Consider the following 23,487-nt stretch of genomic DNA (forward strand, 5'->3'; position numbering starts at 1 on the left):
CCAACTAAGCTAACAGGCCATGGTGAGCAGGGCGGGGTGGGGAGAGGCAGGGAACACAGCATCCAGCCTTTCCAAATAGTCATTGAAAAGGAAATATGTCTCTTTCCAACTTCCAAAGTTATCCCCTTACACACGAGTTCAGAATAAGTTTTAATCCAGCATTCCAGAGAGTCAGGGCACGATGATCTTTAAGTGGAGTGCATTTTAGTGATGCATTTAAGCAAATTTACAAATAAGTTCTTTCAAGCAAAACAACTCTGGGTATAAAATGATGGTTTTTAGCCAAACGATAGCCTGGGACTCAGGGTAAAACATCAGTTAGACACCTGATCTCTACTCAGGAGAACATATGTGTAGAAACATAAATGTCTATTATGAAAACTGAAAACCTAACACAGGCTATAAAGCAAATTTACTTAAACTATACAGCCGGGCAGTGTCGGCATATGTCTTTAGTCCCAGCCTTCGGGAGGTAGAGGCAGGCAGATCTCTGACAGTTCGAGGCCAACCTGATCTACAGAGTGAATTCCAGGATGGCCAAGGCTACACAGTGAAACCCTGTCTCAAAAAAACAAAAAGTACAATAAAAATGTACCTGAATATATACGTATAAGGATGTAAAGCACGCATTTCAGCACAAAGTTGACTCAGAGTCTAAATATACATGTTATTGACATTATTAGATGCTTATAACTGCTAAGTGGAGGCTTCGTTTGGGGTGCATCCCTTTTGATACTGGAAATGAGCAACGGCCTCTGTTTTGTTTCTATGGGGGTAAAATGGAGCCACTCTGCCTTGTGAGAGCGTCGCTTGTGAGTCATAGGAAACAATGTCACCCACCCAAGCTTTGTAATATGTCTGGAGATGAGACCAGAGGACAAAGCCCAAACTAAAGACACATTTGCCTAGGCCTTGGCAGAGTCTCGCACGGTGTCATTTTTCATAGACCACAGAAAATCATTCTGTGGTCTTGGGCTGTGCCCTGAGAGGTTCCAGGAAGGACAGAGTCAGAGTTTCTGGTTGTGTGTGGGTGAGAACGCCAATCTCACAGTCAGAGAGGTCACAGTCACCTCGTGCCCTTTCTAGTTTACCGAGAGAAGCATCAGGGTTGTGCCGCTGTCTGTAGACGATACTGCGGATCCGAATTCTCTCTCTGCCTTAAATAAATCAACGTCCTGACTCTGACATGAAAATGGGATAGAAGGGCCGCTATAGGAACTCTCTGAAACACAAGGTCTGTGGCCCACTTGGTCCAGTGTCTGGACAACAGCAGGAACATGGGAACTGACGTCAGATCAAACAAGGACAAGCTCTGTCAGCAAGCTTGGGACATAGATTGGAGGAACCCTTGACGAAGCCTCCATCCGGGACTGTATTTCTTGCCATCCCTGTTAACAACTTTGAATTAACAAATTTGCATGCTCCCAAGAAGTGAATCAAGTGAATTGCAGACTCTCTCATCAAACCTTGTCTGCCTGAGATTGCTGACCCTTCCCAGGTTTACAGTATAAATGCATAATTTCTGCAAACCTCTTGCTTTGAAGCCCCACCCGTTCTTTGTGACTGTGTGTAGATTGGGAGGAGAATGTGTCCCTTGCAAGGAGACTGTGTTCCCTATTGAACAAGGTTTAGAGCAGTTGCAAGTGGTTGTCACCATGGGTTCAGTGTTTCTGACCCTGGGAAACTGATTTGAAAGGCATCAGTCTGTTCCATCCTGGGTATTTCTCCTTTTTTTTTTTTTTTTAAAGATTTACTTATTTTATGTATATAAGCACACTATAGCCGTCTTTAGACACACACCAGAAGACGACATCAGATCCCATTACAGATGGTTGGGAGCCACCATGTGGTTGCTGGGATTTGAACTCAGGCCCTGTGGAAGAGCAGTCAGTGCTCTTAACCACTGAGCCGTCTCTCCAGCCCCAGTCCTGGGTATTTCTTATATAGGCCTGCTATGAAGCTCAGGTGTGATCTTCTGCGTGTGCTTCTGAGTCCCTAATAGGCAGCTCTAATTCTAGCTTGGTATGACACCAGATTTAAGATCTCAGCTCCGGGGAGCCTGGATAAGGGCAAGCGCTATCTGGATTAGGTGGGTGTTGCTCAGGCTGAATGAGGAAGGATCTTCCCTCTGTCACTGTCAAGCAAATACTGACCTTGAGACCAACGCTGATGTCATAAAAGCCAGAGAAAGAAGCATTCTCTGGGACCAGAGCTTCGAGGAAATATGAAGCTGCTATTAAAGGAACCTGTGCCCCAGAGCCTTCTGGGAATGTGCAAACGCTCCCATTAGTAACACCTCGCCCCTCCATATGCTATGCTGGAGTCTGTTAACACTTGGTGCTGCTTGTCTCTATGCCAGTGCTCTCCTAAGTCTGTAATACACATAAGTGAGTCAGCAGTTTGCCTTATCAAGAGGAAAATCAACCCCATACATCTTGAACACTGATTTTGTAAGACACGGAACAAATGAACCAGGCATGGGTGATGTCCAGGTGTCTGTTAGTTATGCAAGCTTTATTAAATAATAAGACCAATTATGTTCAAAATATAAATCAACAGTCGTCTACACCTATATCTTCTTTATATTACAACAGTTCCTGTATTCTCTATGTGCATAGAGAGCTGTTTTCAATGATAGAATTAGTTCACAATGAGGAACATGGACACCTGGACCTCATTTGAAGAAAGTCCTTTCCCTTTCTCACCCAGCCAAATGCCTGTAACCTAATTCCTGAAGAGCTCTCCGGGCCCTGAAATTGCACCAGTAGGTTTCCTCCAGGCATCAACATTTTCTCTCCTTTCCAGTTAACCTTTCAAGTTAACATATTTCCCATCAGAATACTGTTCTCACGCCCCATACATAAACTGTATCTGTCAAAGGCTATATATATATACGTGTGCGTGTGTGTGTGTGTGTGTGTGTGTGTGTGTGCGTGTATTCAAATAAGACTTATAACGGGAATGTTAGTTTTAAGAAAATCATGACATAAAAATCTTTTTTATTATTATTATATTTTGGACAGTGTTTTTTCTTTGTGCGTTTTGTTAATGGTGAAAAGCCCTAGGTGATGTACAATCCAGTCAGTCAACGGATTCACTACAAAATTCTCATGGGTAACGCCATTGAGGAAATGGCAGTGAGCACTCAGCCTAGAGCCCAGTGTCATGGTTTACTAAGAAAGCCAGTTCTTTTGTAACCATAAACATTCGACTTCCAAACAGCTGGCCCCTGTGGTTCTCTGTTCTGCTTTCAGCAAAACAAGAACCATGAAGCTCCTAACAGCAAATGTTTGCAGAACCTTGCAAGCTCAGATTCTAATGTCCACTGAGGAAACAGCCTTGTTTCTCACCTCCCAGGAATGCGCTCTTCATCTGCCTCTGAAACTGTCTCTACAGAGAGAACCACGAGCATGGTTGGCTGGCTTATATCGTGTTTCCAAAAGAAACAGACAGGGAAGAAGGGGAAAGAGCTTCAGGAAGCATGGGGCTTCGGAAGATTCCTTAACGCTCCAGCTGTTACGTTCCTGGTGTCCGGAAGATACAGGAAGTGCTGAGGGCGATCGAAGGTGACAGATTCCTTACGACAGCCTATCTGTTCCACCCAGCCTTCTTTCTTGTGTGTCAGATATCTAATGGAAATGGTTATTCAATTATAGCTATATCAGTGAATTTTCATGATGCATAAATCACAAACCCCGCTGAGCTGGCCGACTGGGTGGGGGTGGGCATCGGAGTTGGAATGTGGAGAGTGAACTCTTTAACTGCAACGCCCACCTCACAGCCTATAAAAGGTGCGACCCCTTCTGGCATACCAGCACTGCGGTCTCTCTGGGGTCACCACCTTGCCAAGCTCTCTCTCTCTCCAACAACAGCATGTCGCTTTCAGTCCGCACCTCTGCGCTATCCAGGAGGTCATCCACACAGAATGGGGTGGCAGGCAGACCTTGGGGTGCATCTGCTTCTAGTGTTGCCTGTGGCTATGGGGGAACGGCCTCTGGCTTTGGAGTTGGCTGTGGAGGGCTCCTTTCTGCGGCTTCCATGTTTGGGTCTAGTTCTGGCTTTAGCGGTGGCTCTACAGGTTGCTCGCCAGGGCTCGGCACTGCCTTTGGGGGACCTCTGGGAGCCGGCGTGGGAGGGATGGGGATAGGGGGTAGCTCGGGCGGTGGCTCTCTGTGTATCTTTTCTGGCAATGATGGAGGACTTCTTTCTGGTTCTGAAAAAGAAACCATGCAAAATCTGAATGATAGACTAGCTTCCTACCTGGGTAAGGTTCGCGCTCTAGAGGAGGCTAATGCGGAACTGGAAAACAAAATTCGAGAGTGGTATGAAACTCGAAGAACTGGAGACTCCGGGTCCCAGAGTGATTACAGTAAATACTACCCGCTGATTGAGGACCTGAAGAATAAGGTAAGGGGAGGGGCTTCAGAAACCCTTTGAAATTATTACAATAATTATAAAAATAAAGCCTCTTAGCTTACACATTTTTAAACTAGATTGTACTTGGAGAATTTCCTTCCCTCAAGAAGCACAGAAGTGCAGCTCCGTTCGTTGTAAAGTGGCTGTCCTTCCATTGCCTGCAAGAAATGCGCATTTCTTTTTTTTTAATTTTTTTTATTAACTTGAGTATTTCTTATTTACATTTCGAGTATTATTCCCTTTCCCGGTTTCCGGGCCAACATACCCCTAACCCCTCCCCCTCCCCTTCTTTATGGGTGTTCCCCTCCCCATCCTCCCCCCATTGCCGCCCTCCCCCCAACAATCACATTCATTGGGGGTTCAGTCTTAGCAGGACCCAGGGCTTCCCCTTACACTGGTGATCTTACTAGGATATTCAATGCTACCTATGAGGTCAGAGTCCAGGGTCAGTCCATGTATAGTCTTTAGGTAGTGGAAATGCGCATTTCTTAACTTATCAACATTATTTTCGATAAAAAGCAATCAATATATTTGCATTTAGGATGAGGTTGTTCCAAACCCTTTGGCGATTTTTGCTTTGCTATTTGTTTTGTTCTACTGGGGGTGCTGGGAGTGAACACGGGGCTTGGGGCATGTGATCAAGTGTTCTCTCATTGAGCTACAGCCACAGCCTTTGCCTTAGAAAAAAACAGAACTGGCGGCCATTAGACCTAACAAGGTAACCCAAGCCCAAATAGGCAAACGCTGTCTGCTCTCTTTCAGATGTGGATTCTGGTTTGGAAAGTTTAGGTTTCTGTGTTTGAGTTTAAGTGAGCGCCTGTAGAGACCAGAAAGCTCGAGAGAGGACGAATGGCAGGGAGGAGGTGGTTAAGTGGGTGTAGAAAAACACAGGTAATGTGAAAGAGGAAGGAAGAAGGGTAACACACGGGACGGTTTAAACGAGGATGAGGTGGGGATGCACAGAAAGGTAGGGGTGACATAAAGAAGGGGGGGGGGAGGGGATGTTTGCCGAAACCGGAAAGGGAATAACACTCGAAATGTATATAAGAAATACTCAAGTTAATAAAAAAAAAAAAAAAAAAGAAAAGTAGGGGTGAGGAGGGAAGACCAATCAAAACTGAAGATGAATGGACCAGGTATACACATGCTACTTGAAACGCTGAAAGGAAAGTGATTTAAATAAAGTTAGAGTTTGGATGGAGGAAAGATGTACTTCAAGCCACCATTTACTCTGACTGTCCAAAGCAACACTTGTGAACTACCAGTGCTCTAAGACCCCATGTTCGTGTATCTCCCTCTACTCTCCCAGATCATTTCTGCCAGCGTCAGCAATGCCCAGCTCCTCCTGCAGATTGACAACGCACGGCTGGCTGCAGAGGACTTCAGGATGAAGTGAGTCTGCTGGTTCCTCCTCCCACGCCCCACTGCCTGCCTCCATCGAAGGCTAACGGTTCCAATGTCCTGCAGTCCAATGCCCCCTGTCTTCAGTGCCCTCCTAATCCACAGGGCGCTTTTAATAGCACGGAAAGGCAAACCGTTTCCAGTGACCAGCTTTAAGGTCTAAGTTGCTTCCACCTGGAGCTACAGATCATCTCTTCGTAATGAGTCACAACTTTCAACCTGATAATTGTGCCTATGTTTAGACCTGAATTTTCAATGGATCAAAGTGAATTAACAATATTTTTGCCAAGGGGTTAAATGGAACAATTGTGTCCCCGATGACGCATATGACCGAAAGCTTAACCATGCATTTACTTTTGTGTCCCAGTTCCTTTCCCACACCCCACCCTCCTGTGCGGAGGGAATAGGAACTAATAATTTCCTTTTTATATTACAAAACGTCCCCACGGGAAGTTGTAATGTCTATAGTCCTGAGCCTGAGAAGGTGGAGTAAAAGCTGCTAATGAAGTAACAAGGTTTAAAACTGCTACAAAGGGAATCAGGCAAACAGAGTAGCCATCGGTTTATCTCCGTCTAGTTTTAGGATATCATCAGAAAGTCAACCACAGGGAGCCTTCTCCCTGAGAATGCAAGGGTCACTGTTGATAGGCAGTTCCCACTTCGTTACTTCTTCATCTTTCCTCTCTTCTCTACCAACGAACAGTAAGAAGTCATACTCTCACGCAGAGGAAAAGTCACAAAATCAAAAATTGCATAGAATAGTGTTAGTATGCCTCTCCCCCTTCCCCTCCTCCTCCTCTTCCTCCTTCTCCTCCTCCTTCTCCTCTGACGAAGTGGGAGTCTCAGGCTGGCCTTGAACTCACTACATAACTAACGATGACCTTGAACTCATGGCTCTATTTCCCAAGGACTAGGATTACAGACATGGGCCACAGAGCCCAGACGACAGTCAGGACCCCTCTCAATGGTTGCATTAATGTTGACTTCCTAAACTGTGGGCACGTGCTTTTCAGGTATGAGAACGAGCTGGCCCTGCGCCAGACCGTGGAGGCCGACATCAACGGGCTGCGCAGGGTGCTGGACGAGCTGACCCTGGCCAGAGCCGACCTGGAAGCACAGACTGAGAACCTGGCTGAGGAGCTGGCTTACATGAAGAAGAACCACGAGGAGGTCAGAAATGGCTCTATTTTTTTTTTTCTCCCAGACCCAAGAATTGCAATTTTGGATTAACAAAGTTAAAAAATATATTATCTCTGTGTTGCAGTGACTACTTATTTTTGGTGTCCCTGTATGCGTGCCCCCCACCCCTACCTTCTTGTGTGTTACGGTACTTTTTATTAAGGTTTAATGGATTAGAGTATTAGACTCGGGATAGCAGGGAGTGCTCTGGTTTTATTAATTCCCTTATTAAGTAATGGCAGGAATTTTAATTTCCTTCATCAAATGTTTTCTTTAAATATGGGGCGTTTCAGAAATGAAGACGTAAACGTGTGGATGATACACACACCAGCCACATATGTTAGAGATGTGTGACCAGTATACAACAGGGAGATCCGATGTGTGTATGAGAGGCTGGGGCACAGACAGGACGAAAGACCGCTGGCAACGGGCTTCTAAAGACGCTTCCGCTGGGTTCTCAGTGACTGTGGTGTGAAATGAGCCCAGGTGACACGTGTGGCCCTAACTCTGCACCAGTTGCCAGAGCAACCAGCACACAGGTCTCTCTTGTTTCTATAAACTATGGAGATCGAATGTTCTAGAAGCAGAGCCAGCAACCACAGGCACAGAACATGGAGCTCTTGGTCATTCAAGAAACCTGAGAAAATATCATGGGTTTGGGGGGGGGGTTGTTTGTTTTCGTTTTTCTAAATCAAGAGAAAGACAGGTTTTCAAGCTAAAGAAACGGTGTTGATGTCTTGCACTAATATTTCGCCTTTATACCAACTCACTTAAAAATATAATTTTATTAGTATTATCGTGGACGAAGAGACCCAAGAAGGCAAAAGTACCTGGGGACCCCACTAGTCGCATGATCTCCCGCATCTTTCTCTCTCCACTGTTGTCCTTAGGAACTCCAAAGTTTCCAGGCAGGTGGTCCGGGTGAGGTCAATGTAGAAATGGACGCCGCACCTGGAGTGGACCTCACCAAGATCCTCAATGAAATGAGAGCCCAGTACGAAGCCATGGCTGACCAAAATCGGAAAGATGCAGAGGCTTGGTTCCTTGAAAAGGTAACACCACGACATCTGATGCGTTCCCAGAAAGCCCTTTGAGCCAGCACGGAGCTCACCCCATCCACCCGCTTTGCCGTTGCAGAGCGGAGAGCTCAGAAAAGAGATCAACAGCAACACGGAGCAGCTTCAGTCCAGCAAGAGCGAGGTCACCGACCTCAAGCGCATGGTGCAGAACCTGGAGATTGAACTCCAGTCCCAGCTCGCCATGGTAGGGTATCATAGGCTCAGAGATGACAGCATCGTTTAACTTCCAAAAAAAGATGCTGCACCCACCGTATGCTGGACCGTGGGCTGCCGTCTTGTTCTCGGATCCCCACACCGCTCTGCCTCTCTCCCAATCGCAGAAGTCGTCCCTGGAAGGCTCGCTGGCTGAAACCGAGGGTGGTTACTGCTGCCAGCTATCTCAGATGCAGCAGCTTATTGGCAGCCTGGAGGAGCAACTCCAGCAGTTGCGGGCTGATGCAGAGCGCCAGAACGAGGACCACCAGCGGCTGCTGGGCGTCAAGGCTCGCCTGGAGATGGAGATTGAGACCTACCGCCGGCTCCTAGAGGGGGATAGCCAAGGGTGAGCAGACAGTAAGATTGGAAGCCTCTTAGGGGATGAAAGACAGTGGAGACCTGATAGCAAGTTGTTTTGTTGTTGTTTTGTTGTTGTTGTTATTTTGGGTTTTTACCTGCAATGGGAGAAGAGGGCCTTAGCAGATTAAACAAGAAAACAAATCTTGCCAGTCATCCTAGCACTGAGAAGCCGGAGGCAACAGGAGCCCAAGTTCCAGACCAACCTGAGCTACATCCGCACACTGCCTGCAGGAAGAGGGGGTGTGGGCTGGGGAGGAGCTCAGTGGGTAAAGAGCTGGCAAGGGTGAAGAACTGAGTCCAGAGCCCCAAAACCCACCTGAAGTGTCTCTCCCCGCGTGGCTCCTGCTGAAGGTGGAAGGTGGGGGCATGGATAGCCCCAGAAGTTTGCGGCCCAGTGTGTCTCAAACAAGGTGTAGTCCAGAACCAACAATGAACATGCACTCGCGCGCACACACACACATACACACACACACACACACACACACACACACACACACACACACACACAAGATTTTTGAAGAGGAGGGGGAGAAGGATAAAACGACAAATGTAGAAAACGCATGCCTAGAACTTATTAAAAAAATAGATAGGATGTAATCAGCCATCGCCTCACTCGATACTAATTAATAAAATGCTCATTGAAAATGAGTGCCTACACGTTCTAGAAGGGTTCTTGTGGCTTGAGGCCAGAGATAACACATCGACAGCAGCCACCTGGACCACCCCAACCCCATGGTAGCAAGCCCACCCTCAACCATAACAGCCTAGTCTGGAGGGGAGAACCCCAGATTGTAAATTAAGATTCTGAGACCCAACTCCCTCCCCTCAGAGCCCATTGTAGGTGGTTTAGATGAAAATGGGTGCTGACCCAATTGGCTGCCCTCGTGGTGCATCATTCAGCCAAGGAACTTGCAATAGCAGTTTTAATTTTTGCCGTGGTTTTGTAGACCTCTCTAATGCTTAAACTCAAGCAGCGGGGTCTCCTTACTCATCCCAACAATCACTGAGCACAGCTTTCAATTTCTTTACAGTGATGGTCTTGATGAAAGCTTATCCCTCACGGTCTCCAAACCTCAGGCACCATCAGTCGACTCCTCTAAAGGTATGGACACGAGAGTCATTCGAAATAAGTCAGCATCTCAGTCATGAATGACTAAACTGTTCGATCTCACTAAACACTGAGCGTAAGTAACTTAAAATGTATTTGTGTTCTGAGCAGGGGACATATCACTGTCTCCACTCAAACACGCTGAGCAGTGGGGTATTGAACTCTCGGCAAGCTCAAGTAAGAAAACCCTACGTAAGAAGACGAAATGAACACCTTGAGGCAGGGTTTCTCTGTGTAGCCCTGGCTGTTCTAGAACTCCCTCTGAAGACCAGGCTGGCCTTGAACTCATGAAGATCCACCTGCTTCTGCTTCCTGAGTGCTGGGATTACACTCATGCACTACCGTGCACGCTTCTTAAATGCTTTAATATACACCAGGCTCAGTGTGCTTGCCTGCCATCCTATCTCTTGGAAGGCTAATTGTTTTTTTAATAAAAATTTTTTTAAAAAAGGGAGAGTGAGTTCCAGGCTATCCTGGGCTAATATTTAGCAAGATCCTGAGCTGAAAGGAAAAGGAGGGAGACGTTGAATATTTTGATTTGTGCACAGGACAGTCCCGAAGAAATTTCATTCCCACTAAGTAAGACTCATTCGGTTTGGAATGGAAGTCACTTCAGAAAGTCTGAATTTGATGAAAAGCTCAAGTTGACCAAGAATGAACTTAGGGTTGACAATGGCTTAGTAATGATCATTACCCTCCATCAGCTCTCGATACTGAAGCCCGACTGTTGTAGAGGGCACAGTATAAGCTGCGTTGCAGCTGGCCACGTGTGCTTCCTGGAGGGAAGCCTCCTGAATACCTTGAGTCCAATCGGAAAGACGATTAAAAAAAAAATCATTACCCTCTTTTCTGCTTTTTCCCTTTAGACCCAAATAAAACTCGAAAAATCAAGACAGTCGTGCAGGAGATAGTGAATGGCGAAGTGGTCTCATCCCAGGTTCAGGAACTTGAAGAAGCGATGTAAGGCCTCACTCGGGCTCCTCTGGAATGCGAAGTTTATGGCTAGAAGTTACAGCTTCCGTGTGTTATACTCATTCAGCATCTGTTTTGGCCCGTTTCCTTTCCCTGGGATTCTCTATTCACGCTGGGCCTTGTTAGCATTTCTGAAACAATATCCAATTCCACGTCTCTGTGGCTGTGCAGATCTTCCTTGCAACCCCAGATCGCCTTAACTCTCTGGGCCTGAAGGGGTCTTTTCCACTGTTTTTTCTGGTCTCCTGGACCATTTGTTTCATCCCAAAGCTTTGATGGAACAGTATGGGTTTAACAGCGCTAATTTGAATTAAAGATTCATGGCAATGAAGTGAAGTGTGTGCCTCTCCTTGATAACAATGTCAATAACAATGTCAAGAACATAGACACAAATCTTTAAGATATTGATAATGAAGCACTTAAATATTCAGACAAAAAAAACTGAGGTTGGAGATTAAGTTGATTATTTTAAGGCGCCATCCTCTTGGAGATTGATGAAACTTTTTTATTTTCCATTTTAGGAGAGAACAGTTATTCCATTCATTTTCTAGAACCTTCTTTCATACAGTCAATGGGTTCCTATCCACTTTATTTCATACACTTGATGACCTGATGCTAGGGGTTATGCATCAATCATAGCCATCTGGACCACCTAGGTCCCACGGTGGCAAGCCCATCGTCAACAATGACAGCCATGTTGACCTGATGCCATAGAATGGAAGCTAGGAGATTCAATGGTGAATAAGACTTGGTTCTTCTCTTGAGATCGAGGTAGACATCTGCCAGGCACAGTGACACCTTGACAGGGGACACACAGATGTTCTGAAGAAGAATGGAGGAAGAAGGGATCAGGTTATTTGAGGGCAACTGTCTCATTCAGAAATCAAACAAGCGGTGGAGAGAGAAAAAGATCATCCATGGAACAAGATGCCAAGGGTGGGGACCTCCATTGTGTTGTTCTCCTCTCTCCCGTCTGGCGGTGCTGAGGACTAGGGTGGGGCTTTATGAGAGTGAGTCAGAGTCAGACCCACAAGCCCATGGCAGAAGTCAGGTTGAGTTGACATAGAAGATAACCAAAGTCTAAACCCAGCCTTCCCCTTCTCTGGAAATGCCCTCCCAACGCCTGCAATATGGCTCCAAGACACCACTCTCCCTAGAAGCTTCTCTTATGCTTTTCTCTGTGAACCATGAATGTTCGCTCCAACCCCCAGGTTCTCTCTCTACTCACGTCCTAGTAATTTCATCTGGTCCTGTGTTTGTAAATGTTGTCTATACGTCGATTACGCCTTGGGGTGGCCTCCACGAATGACCCCAGGTATTCTCACCTCCTGGCACTCATATGGAAGGAAGTGACAGACATGACCTCCAGGGACAACCCTAACCCCTGATATTACCCAACGCCAACTCTTCCCAACATTGATCCTAACCCTAACCCCAGTGCAAAGCTACCTTGGCAGGAGGAGGTGGGTAAAGCTAGGAGAGGACTGTGGAAGTGAATGTGGTCAGAGTAAGTAATGTACAGCGATCAGAACGCTGCTGTGCAGTGCTGTGGTCTCGGAAAATATCAGAGGCCTACAAGGTTATACTACGAGGAAAAGCAACTGTCTATGCATGGTTTCACAAATTCTCCCACTGAGGTTCCAGTGGCTCAGACTTCCTAGACTGGCACCAGGTTCCAAAATCACAGCCTTCTCCCCCAGCCCCCCACAATCTTTGTGCGATATTCTCCAGTCTCAACTTAGCATCGAAAGTCTGAAATACTGAAATCCTTGCCTTCACAGGCAAGATGCAGTTAGCACGGCACCCACCCTAGTGTTTGGGGTGCTATGAGAGGATACTTCAGACCAGTGGGAAGGAGCATAAACAAAGGACAGAAAGTGATTCCTCCAAGTTCTGCAGGGTGTCTGGTCAGGGCCCACTTTCTGGACAGAGGGCAGAGTTTGAAAGCCACTCCCTGGGACTTCTGTAACACACTGATCCCATCTGCAAGGGCTCTGCCTGAACAGCCCCCCAAATGCTGCACCTCTTGATGCCACCACACAGGTGATTAGATTTTATTTGAGGGGAACACGAACTTTTTCAGGCCACAGCAATGGCCTAGTGAGACTCCAGCCTCTACCACTAGATCCCAGTCCCTGATTCAGCAAGGGTGTGAAGGGCCTTCGGGACTCCACAAGACACATATTGGGAAAATGTCCTTAGGGGAAATAAGACACTCAAGTTGGGATCACACATAAATAAATAAAAACAATAACATGTTGTTTACAATTATGTTAACGTGGAAAAGTTTACAAATGTAAGTTCTTACTGTGTATGCGGTTGTTTTGTATAAAACTCAAGAAGGGTCTGGAAAATGTGGGCTATGCTACATTGTTACAGCAATCTCTTGGGACTGCTAAGGGTTTCAAAAGTATGCTCTACTTTTCCTCTTGTGTGTACCTTAAAAGTTTAACAAGTACATTATTACTCTAGTGATCAAGGAGAAGACAGACTTAGTCATTTAGACAAATGTGTTTGGTGAAAGTTTAATTGAAGAGTGGAAACTACCTAGAAAGAACCACTTAGGGTGTAAAGCAAGACTCCGTTTGGCTTGGTGACAGCGCCACCTGCTGGAACCTCAGAAGGAGAACTTTTAAAAAAACTACCTTGTTTGTTCAAGTCACTTGAGATTAGGATATTAGGTTATTTCTTTATTGGAGAGGAAGAAGGAAGTCGGGAGAGGAAAAGAGGAGTGAGGAGAGTTGGAAGAATAGGTTTTTTTTCATTATCAACTTAGTAAGTTATGACTGTCTAGCTAGTAATCACTCAGCAGGTCTACTAGACAGATTCTGTGATGTAAAATGAAGTTAGTAATTAATGTTTAGAATACCAGACAGGCAAGCTGATCTTCTTGAGCACCTCAAAATGTACTAAAATATCAAATAAAGAGATAACACACTCATGTTCCTGAATAAATGACCTTGTGTGGAGTAAAATGTTTCTTAAATGTTAAACATGACTGTAATATTAAATTTTATTAAGATTAATACTGTCGGCTGGGAAGATGGCTCAGTCAATAAAGTATTTGCCATGTAAGCACGAGGACCTGAGTCCAACACCCAGAATCTCAGAGACTGAGACATGTGGATCTTTGGGGCTCACACTGGTCAGCCAGCCTTAACTTAATGGTGAGCCTCGGTCCAAAGTCAGACCCTGTCTCAAAATACAAGGTGGACAGAGTCTGAATAAGTACATCTAAGGTGAACCCCTGATCACTACAGGCATGCATACCTATGCTCATGCATGAACACATACATGTACATGCACATGTCCACACAGGCATGCATGCTTGCACACGCACGTGCACAGAGAGATTGGTATTATAAACTCAAGAACTTGAAAAATACTGTGTTATCTATCTTTTTGATCACCGCAGCTAGTTCCCAATGCTTTGGCTGAATCATCTTGGAACAAATTCACAGAAGATTATCACCACCAGAATTCATGGTCCAACCTAATCGCCTGGTGAAGTTCACACACTAGAATACAGCCCACCAACTTATAAAGAATAGAAATAATGATACAGAAACCCTGTGGCAAGCAGGACATGCCACTGGAATTCCAGCTGCTCTGGAAACTGAGACGGGAGGATCCTATGAGCCCCAGAGTTTGGAGTCAGCCCAGTGGCTAAGCTCGAGAAGCCCCAACACCAAAGAATACATTTCTATGATCCCATGTATATGAAGCTTTAGGAAAACCAGGTCTCCTCCCCAGTGGCAGCAGGTCAGTGGCCTCCTGGGATGAAAGGTCAAGGAGAAGAAATGAACTGGCTTACTGGGGTCCCAAGACAGCCTTTGACATCGACGGACCTACTGATGACAGTGACGGTGACATCGGTATATCTAATTCTCAGACCAGGAGCTTTAAGTGGACTCATTGTTCCGTATGTGCAGAGCAATGTAGTCTGCAGATACAATCCTAAAATGATGGTAGCCAGAGGGTTGGTTCGTCTTCATGGTGATCAGCGGTGGAAGCAGGGGGGCCACGTGGGATGAGCAGGGGTGTGCCTGAGAGAGCCAGTACCTGCTCTGAGCACTGGCTGTTGACTCGTCAGGGATTTGGAATATTATGGCTCAAGCTCGGGGGGGGGTCCTTATTCATGATGTCAAAGACACCGGGCGCCTGCTGTCCACTGTGCCCGGTAAGAACAGAGTCAATGGCCAGTGGGCTGAGTTTGGTTCCAGCTCTATCACTTACTGGTGGCTTTATTTATCAGTTTCATCTATAAAACCTTGGTATAGACTAATGCCTACTGAGTCGGGGGCATGGCGCAGTGGGTGACTCTTATGTAGTATTACCAGGCCCCGAGTTCAATCCCCACAACCGGAAAAATTTAAAGTGCCTACCCCCCATAATTATTATAAGAATTGAGGGAGATAATTCACTTACGGCACTAACTCAATGTTAATCGTTATCAATCAGAAAATAAAAAACACAGTATCTCTGAAACTAGAACACCAGCTAATTTGCATATCATCCCCTTGATACTTGTGATTTTCCTTCTCCTCATAGGCACTCTGAAACAATTCAGATGTTGGAAAAGAAATATGCAATGTTCTTGTGCATCTGATATATTCTGGGCCTGATAACCAGGCAGGGGGTCAATTCTATTCGCCTTCCAGTACCCCAGGTTACTGCCAGCATCGGATAAGTCAATTTCCCTGCAGGAGTTTTGTGAGCAGCAAACCTCTTGAGAACCATAGCTGCCTTAAGGCAGCTGCTCACACTGAAGGAGAGATCCCCACACCCTGTGACCTATAAAACAGGCGCTCGGGGACCTAGCCCTTGCGATATTCCAGCTCACGGTATAATGTAAAGTCATGAATAAATCCACGGCTTTACAGGTACGCAATGGTGTGCTTGCAAAACTCAGAATAGATATGTTTAAGCTTCATCAGAAGCAGAAGCATGGGCCTCAGGCAATTCAGAAGTCATTTCTATCCCCGGATCGTCCTTAAAATTCACTGTGAATTTTAGTTGCTAAAAGATGTCACTGTTGATATCGTATTCCACATATGTTCTCTGTGTGTGTGTGCATGTATGTGTGTGAGTGTGCATGCATGTGCGTGTGTGCGTGCATGCACACATGCTGCTACACATAGTGTAGAGGTTGGTGTGTCTGCCTTATTTTTTTTATATCTATTATTACTATTTTTTTTGAGACAAGGTCTCTTCACTGAACTGGACCTAGCCATTGGACTTACAGGCACACAATGCTGTACTCACGTTTGATTGTTTGTTTGTTTGTTTGTTTGTTCACTCGTTCATTTGTACATAGGTGCTGGACATCCAAGCTGGGGTCCTCCTGCTTGTGCAGCAAGCACTTTCCCGCTAAGCCGTCTCCCAGCCCTATGCATACACTTTTAACGAGATGCTACTTTCTGCCTCAAAATCATGGGAACAAATACATGGCTCAGAAGCAGACCTTTGTTTAATGGGACAATCCACAAAGGGCAGCAGGCTCTAACGCTGACAGGAGTTGTTACTTTGGGCTCTGTTCAGGGAGGAATTGTTTTCCTGAGCATGCTACTCCACTCAAGATGGCCCACTCTTCGCAAAAGGACAGTCATGACGTGATGCGTATTCACAGGAGTTCAGCATTTTTGGAACTATGGGAAAACACCATAAGCACAGGACACTGTGACGGGCTGGGCACCCACCTCCTACAGTTACACACACATATATATATATAATGTTTCTCCTAAGAAAAGTGTATCTGTTTTGAAATATTCCATTTACTGGGACCTGCTATGGGATTTTAAGAATTCAGTTAACGGTACAGTTTCACTTTTCCAGTGAACAGAGCTACAAATGTAGCGTTTAAGCCAGTTCAAGTGTAAATTGTATTTTTAAGCAATGTCCAGATGGTGCAGTTTTAAACGGTATTATATATTCCCTTATTTGCATATTGATTCAACAGATTGATTTGTCATCACCTACCTGTAAGTATCTATCTATTCTATTGGAAATAACGCCAATCTGCATGGCCTACATACAAATACAGAACCCAGCACCAGACATTGCTCTCCTTATCTACCTGGTACAGGTGGAGTAAGGCGGTACTGTTGTTCATGGGCAAGTGCCATGTCCCAGTCCCACACACGTATACACGCCTGTTCAGCAAAGGTATGAGGAGGAGCCTCTCCATGCGGAAGATACAATTCTTACTCCTTTTTCTATTGGTTTTTAAAAGGAGCAACTCATACGATGAAACGGAAATTCCCAGGGCATGTTTTCTAACGGTGTGACACCCTTAAATGTCTTGTTACATTGTACATTATATGTAAGGACTCCCAGGATGCTTTACATTTGGGGGACCTCTATTCTAAGCCATCTTGTGTGCTGGATGACAGAGTAATTTCGATGTAAAAATGTCCTATCTTATCTAAGAGCAGCTGGGTAAGCTGGCAGATAAATTTTTATCAGTTAAAAAAAAAAAAACACATAGGCAGTCAGCACCCAAGCAAGAAATAACCCAGGAACAAAATCTGTGGCATCCCATCCACACTGATCAGAATTCACCAGCCTGGTTATGTATAAAAACACAGCAGTATGTGTTGGTTCCCTGTTCTCCTTGTTCAGAGGCTGGGGGTCAGCGAAAGTCTTCCAGGGCAGCATACCTGGCCTGAGACACTCGGTTCCCCACTGGAGTCCCCAGTGGCAGAGCTCTCCCCTGTGTGACCCTGAACAGTGTTTGCACAGCTTGCAGGGCTGCAGGAGCTGGAAAGCTGAAAGCCGGCCAACGGGAGGCTGAGAGTCACCCAAGGGGAAGGCACGGTTCAGCAGGGAGGAGACCAATGGGAACCTGAGTCATCGTTATCGTGACTATCCGTCACCTTGAGGGTACCTGAGGAACAGTTGCATGACAGGGGATTGTTTCTGAGGAGTGAAGGCACAATACGTGTCGGGCTGTCTTTCCCAAGACACACCAAAATAGCAAGTTACGCAATTATTTGTCAATTTAGACAGGAGATATTTTATTGCCACTGTTACAGAAAGGGACCTTTAATCAAATAATCTGTGTGTTTTCACCATACATATGCATATACATACATATATACATCCTCTCTAACATCCTTCTGCTGAGGCTTTTTACCCTGATCATGCTCCGTACCACCTGAACTATAGACGTCTAGATCCCTTCGTCCAACAGCACACTAAGTTCACCATGAGCACATCTGCCTGTGTCTCCTACGTAGCTTGCTCTGATTATTTCTCTCCATTACCATGACCATCATCACCCCATCCAAGCTGGATGCCCAGGCAGCTTCCCTTTTACCCCCTCCTTCCTGTTCCCAGCTCACAGCTGATCTCGAAACTTGCTCGAAACTCTTCAAACACTTCAAGTGTCTTTGGGATAAATACCAAAGATCCATCCCAATCAAGTCTGTACTTTCTCAAACTGGGGATCTCTTTTATAGTCACCAATTCTGCTGGCCTGCTTAGTGATTTTAAAATACTACCCATATGTATTTAAGGTGTAGAACATGGTATGACGATACATACTTACACATACGTGTAGTGAGTACTACAGTCCAGTAAAATATAACCCTCTTTTCCTTCCCACTCAGCTTCCTGTCAGACATTTCCTAAAGGGGTATTTTCTGCCCAGTTGTGGTCAAACTAAACTCTGCTCATCAGTCAGGTCTAGCTCAAATATCCTTCTGGAAAGACTTGATTAACCTTCTCCATCACCATTAATCAAATCAGTTTCTCTTGATATACATACATATATACGTATATATTTCCCTTTATATCTCTTAGCACAATTTGCAGTTCTATATTTATTTGTATGACAATTGAAACAATATAAGCAAGATCTTTAAGTACAGAGGCTGTATCTGTTTTCAATCTAGGAGATCCACTGCCTTCTTCTGGCCCCCAAGGACACTCGCACTCATTTGCATATACACTCACACGATCATACATAAAAATAAAAATAGGGCTGGAGAGATGGCTCAGTGGTTAAGAGCTCTGACTTCTCTTCCAGAGGTCCTGAGTTCAAATCCCAGCAACCATATGGTGGCTCGCAACCATCTGTAATGAGATCTGATGCCCTCTTCTGGTGTCTTTGAAGAGAGCTACAGTGTACTCATATAAGTAAAATAAATAAATATTTAAAAATAAATAAATAAAAATAAATCTTTAAAAGAAAGAACATAGTTCCAGCACCCTCTCGTGTCCAGTAAGAAATCCTTGTCTCAAAAAACAAGTCCTGGAGCAACTCCCACAGTGGACCTCTAGCCTCCACATATACACACACACTCCCATCTGCATGCACACGCTCATGTCCACCACACACACATGAACACGCATATACATATGTACAAACATGCACAGTACTGACACCCAGAACAGGGACTAAAATAGCACTTGCAGCCCACCGCAAGAAGTGGTCAGGACTTGCTGGATGCACAGGCACGAAGTCATGCACAAGTGTCAAACTATTGAATTAAAGCTGGAATACCGGTGTCGCTCTCTAGGGAGCTCCAGTACTTAGCATGGAGCTGCCACATTCAAAGTGCTCAGTAAACACTTCTTACATAAACGGTGAATGTTGTTTTCTAGGACTATCCACCAGATCTGAGCCCTAGGAGGCTCAGAGAAGCTTTTTGTCCCCCCCAGTGGACAGCAGTCAGTACAGAGATGCCCAGTCGCTCAGTGTGCTGAGAATAAGAGACCGAGTGCTCAGCCCTAGATGATGTCTCTATGACCCCGCCACCAAGGCTCAGGGACCATCCCAGAAGAAGAGAGGCACAAAGAACAAACATAAAAGCTGAAGTAGTGCTGTGATGTGCTGTCCGCCGACATGGCTATCGTGATACGCTGTCCGCTGACGAGGCTACGGTGAACAGAGGCTGCGTTTATTTCTCCAGTTTCCACCACTCACCTCTGGTGATGCTGAATGAAGCAACCCAAGCTCATCAAGATACAACAGATAAGCAGCATGCGGCGCTAAGAGGACGCCGTGAGTATCTTCTACCCAGATGTGTTATTTGTGATTAAATATGCAATGCTGATTTATTTAAATTAATGCTTAAATATTTCAATTCAGTCCCCTGGAAATTAATTATTCTTACTTTGCTCTCTTTAATTCTTAATCAAACAACTTGACTGACTGCTGCAGACTGAAAGGCGCTGAGAAAGGCGTTTCCATTTTACTGAGGTATTGGTTGGGTTTGGTGAATGTTTTCCCTGCACTCTGTGGGGACAGAAAACTTCCCTAGAGCATGAAAACCTGAGCTTGGTCCTTTCTCAAGCTTACTGATAGAAATCACGTTACTCAATATCTGGTGATTCAGTAGAAAGGGCTCTTCAGTTTCAACAAGCAGGCTTTTAACTCATGACATTTTCTGAGGAAAGCAACCTGAAGACTTCTTCCCACACATACTAAGAATGCCAGTCAGTTGTTTTGACAAAATAAGGTAACTTGGTTTCTAGTCCGTATTTATCAGATAAAACTATGCCCATAGACGTTCACTTATAGAAGCAATGTTGGCCTTACAGAGTACAGTCAACTCAACTGTGGGCATAAAAGAGAATTCTCCCAAAGCAACTGAGGGAAGACTAGTTTTATAGGAAAGAAGAAGGAAAAACGTGGTTTTAATGTCAGACTACTCCTCATAACCTAGATCAAAATAGAATGGGCCCTTGTCATTGGGGCTACTCTAGAATTTACTTTCCTGTCAAATGAATATCTACCCAGTTTTACAGAGGCAACTGTGGGCAGCCACGGGTGCAGATCACCTTACCTTGAGGTATAAAGTAAGCTACGAGGAGAGAAGATGCAGACAGGATGCTGCAGACCTTTGGAGATGGAGAAAAACTGCATAGGGCTGACTAAGAGCCGCTCTCTCGGAGCAGCACCTCAGCAGAGCCTCCATATCTGAGCAGAGGACTACAACACTGTGACATCTCCCTGCACGGTGCAAAGGACAGGTGATGGGCAAGACTGAAACCAAAGCATCCGACTCATAGAGCCCCAAGCTCCTCGGCCGCAGCAATCCAGACTTCAGTCTTAGAAAACAACTCTTAAAAACTTTACTTACACCATGTGTGAGCCTGGTGTGCATGGAACCCAGGAGATTGCATCAGATCTTCTGGGACTGGAGTTACAAATGGTTTCGAGCCACCATGTGAGTAGCAGGAATTGAGCACTGATCCTCTGAAAGAACAGCCAGAGCTCTTTACTGCTGAGCCATCCCTTCAGCCCAAAGGTGATTGATTTTAATGAATACGCCATCATTTATTCAGATGGTTTCTTTTTCAGGGAGTCAGACGATTAGAGGTGCAATGTCATCCCCATCAGAATTACAACGAAGTCATCCAGGGGACTAGAGAAAACAATCTCAAAATTCATACAGATAGAAAAAAAAGGGAGAGTCACATGGCCAAAGCTATAGTCATTAAAACAAACAAAACTGAAATGTCACACAGCCAAAGCCACCGTAACACAGCACAATGTCACCGCACAAAAACACACAGACGCACAGCTCAGGATGGCCATCCCAGAATCAGTCCATGAAGTCCATGAGACTGCCAACCGATTCGTTAAGGATTTTTATTAGCACATATCAAATTATATAACAGGCTTCGTTATAAAAATGTCATGCCTATATAGATGGTTTTGGTCACAGTCAAACGCGTGCCTCATGCTCTCTCATCCGCCTTCCACTACTGATCCACATCCTTCCTCCCAAATAATTCTTGCATTTTTTAATATAGATTTGGCACATGACAAAAACATGCAATATCCGTCTTCCTGGTCTGCCTTACCTCACTGGCATGCTGACCTCCAATACCACACATTTCCCTGCAAATGGCATCATCTCGGTCTTCTGGATGCCAGGGCAAAGGTAGCGCCGTGTATTGTTAGCCGTCTAAAAACAAATCCTGTCTAGAAAACAAATCCCCAGTGCTTAACGCAGCCAGGAGGCAGTGGGTAAGCCACACACGTGGGAATTGGAAATACCACATCATGTATATCCCACTGAAAAGCTCACAGGAAAGCGAATTCGGGGCACAGTTCACTAAGAGAGCCCACGCCTACCATTTGCGATTCCCCCAAATCGATTCATTCATTTAAAAAAATTTTTTTCTTATTTTTGGTTAGAGGACAAGATTGGCTGAAGTCCAATGATCAAACTATTTGGTCTGTCATTTGGCACATTTTCCAATAAGAGCTTACGCTGATTGAATTTTTCATTTTGGTACCAATTAGGCTGTCATTTATGTATGTGGCTCCAGTCCATGAGTCACCCAAAATTATAAAATCTGGGAGCAATCATAATGTTTTAATCACCGCCCCTCAGCAGTTGACGGTAGAGCACTCTGCAGCAGGGACTAAGGAGCTAACTACATTCTAAAGGGCGGATTGAGCAAAAGGTATTAGGAAGAGCATTCTGAGCAGCTCGGGGAAGAGCGATCTCTAACAGCTCAGCAACCGGGGAGAACAGAATATGGATACTCAGGGAAAGTTTGTTTGGAGTGAAACAACAACAACAAAAACCCCAATATGTGTTATTAGATTTTGCAATGGCTGTGTTGCAATAAAGAAATGTGATTTTAATTGAAGAGGAAGATAATTACTGCTTAAGAGCCAACTACTTAATCAACACTACAATCAGAACAGTCTTAGTGACAAACGTTGGCCCCACACCCAAGAAAAAAGGTTGAACCCAGAAAGTGAGTAAAGCAAGTTTCCATTACAAATGTGCTCGAGCCACCCTGGAGCCACGCCCTGAAACTGGGGGGAGGGGGTGCGTTTATGTTCCTAGTGATCACTGCATTTAAATAATTTCCACAAGTTTAGATAAGAAAAGGAGAGACTCTGTTTTGAATTGTATCTCCAAAGGATACAGTGTTGCTCTGGAGATGGGCATACTGGCATACAACACAGCACACATTTCCCCAGACAATATTCCTTGAGATGATACTGTAAACAGAAAGCAGTCCGGGAGGGAAGCAGATTATAACTCCAGATATACAAGTGATGCCGGTTAGGACGGCTCCTACGATGCGGTAGAGGGAAGCCATGTTGTCTGAGGAGCAGGCGAATGAGCTGGTGGAAAAGACTTCAGGAGACTCTCCGGCTGCATGGCCGTATCTGTCTAACAGATTTCAAGCCAAGATAAAAAAGATTTCCGAGAGTCATTTGTAACACCTCAAATAACACTTGTAAGTCAGTGAGTTTCTTCTACACCTGAAATATTCAAGCTGGGATTGCTGATATTGATAAGGGGATCTTCTTAATGTTGAATATTTAACAAGTCAAAAAGGAAGCAAATTAATATTAGTGACTGTCTTCTGTGTACAGATGTTTCGTGTTATCTAGATTACTGATCTCAAAAAAAACACATGCCTCTGTCAGATCTTTAGAAAATACGTTTTAAAAAAGAATTAGAGAGCTGAAGAGATGAGTCAGCTGTTAGGAGCACTGGCTGCTCTTCCACGGGACTTGAGTTCAATTCCCTGCACCCACGTGGCAGCTCACAATTGTCTATGACTCCAGTTCCAGGGGATCGAACACCCTCACACAGAGACACGTGCAGGCAAACCACCAATGCACATAAAGTAAAAATAAATGATTTTAAAAAGAATTGATAGCATTTCTTTTGCAGGGATTAAGAGAGGTTGCATCGTGTAGCATAGACCCTGGAGAGACAGCAGAAATTTGAAATGTGGTGATAGCCTCTGAGGTCCTTTGTAGCTCTACTCCAGCCTGAGCCATGGCAGCGA

At 45.1% G+C, this 23,487-nt stretch overlaps 1 protein-coding gene across 1 annotated transcript; it reads left to right on the plus strand.

Moving 5' to 3' along the window:
• Positions 1 to 3,858: 3,858 nt before the first annotated feature.
• On the plus strand, positions 3,859 to 10,890 carry Krt12 (keratin 12). Its single transcript, XM_032912372.1, has 8 exons — positions 3,859 to 4,407; positions 5,726 to 5,808; positions 6,831 to 6,987; positions 7,887 to 8,048; positions 8,134 to 8,259; positions 8,396 to 8,616; positions 9,662 to 9,732; positions 10,605 to 10,890. Exons 1-8 carry the CDS (start codon positions 3,874 to 3,876, stop codon positions 10,700 to 10,702), a joined length of 1,452 nt encoding a protein of 483 aa, XP_032768263.1. The 5' UTR covers positions 3,859 to 3,873; the 3' UTR covers positions 10,703 to 10,890.
• Positions 10,891 to 23,487: the final 12,597 nt, after the last annotated feature.

The sequence above is a fragment of the Rattus rattus genome, chromosome 9 (genome assembly GCF_011064425.1).
Source record: "Rattus rattus isolate New Zealand chromosome 9, Rrattus_CSIRO_v1, whole genome shotgun sequence".
Lineage (NCBI taxonomy): Eukaryota > Metazoa > Chordata > Mammalia > Rodentia > Muridae > Rattus > Rattus rattus.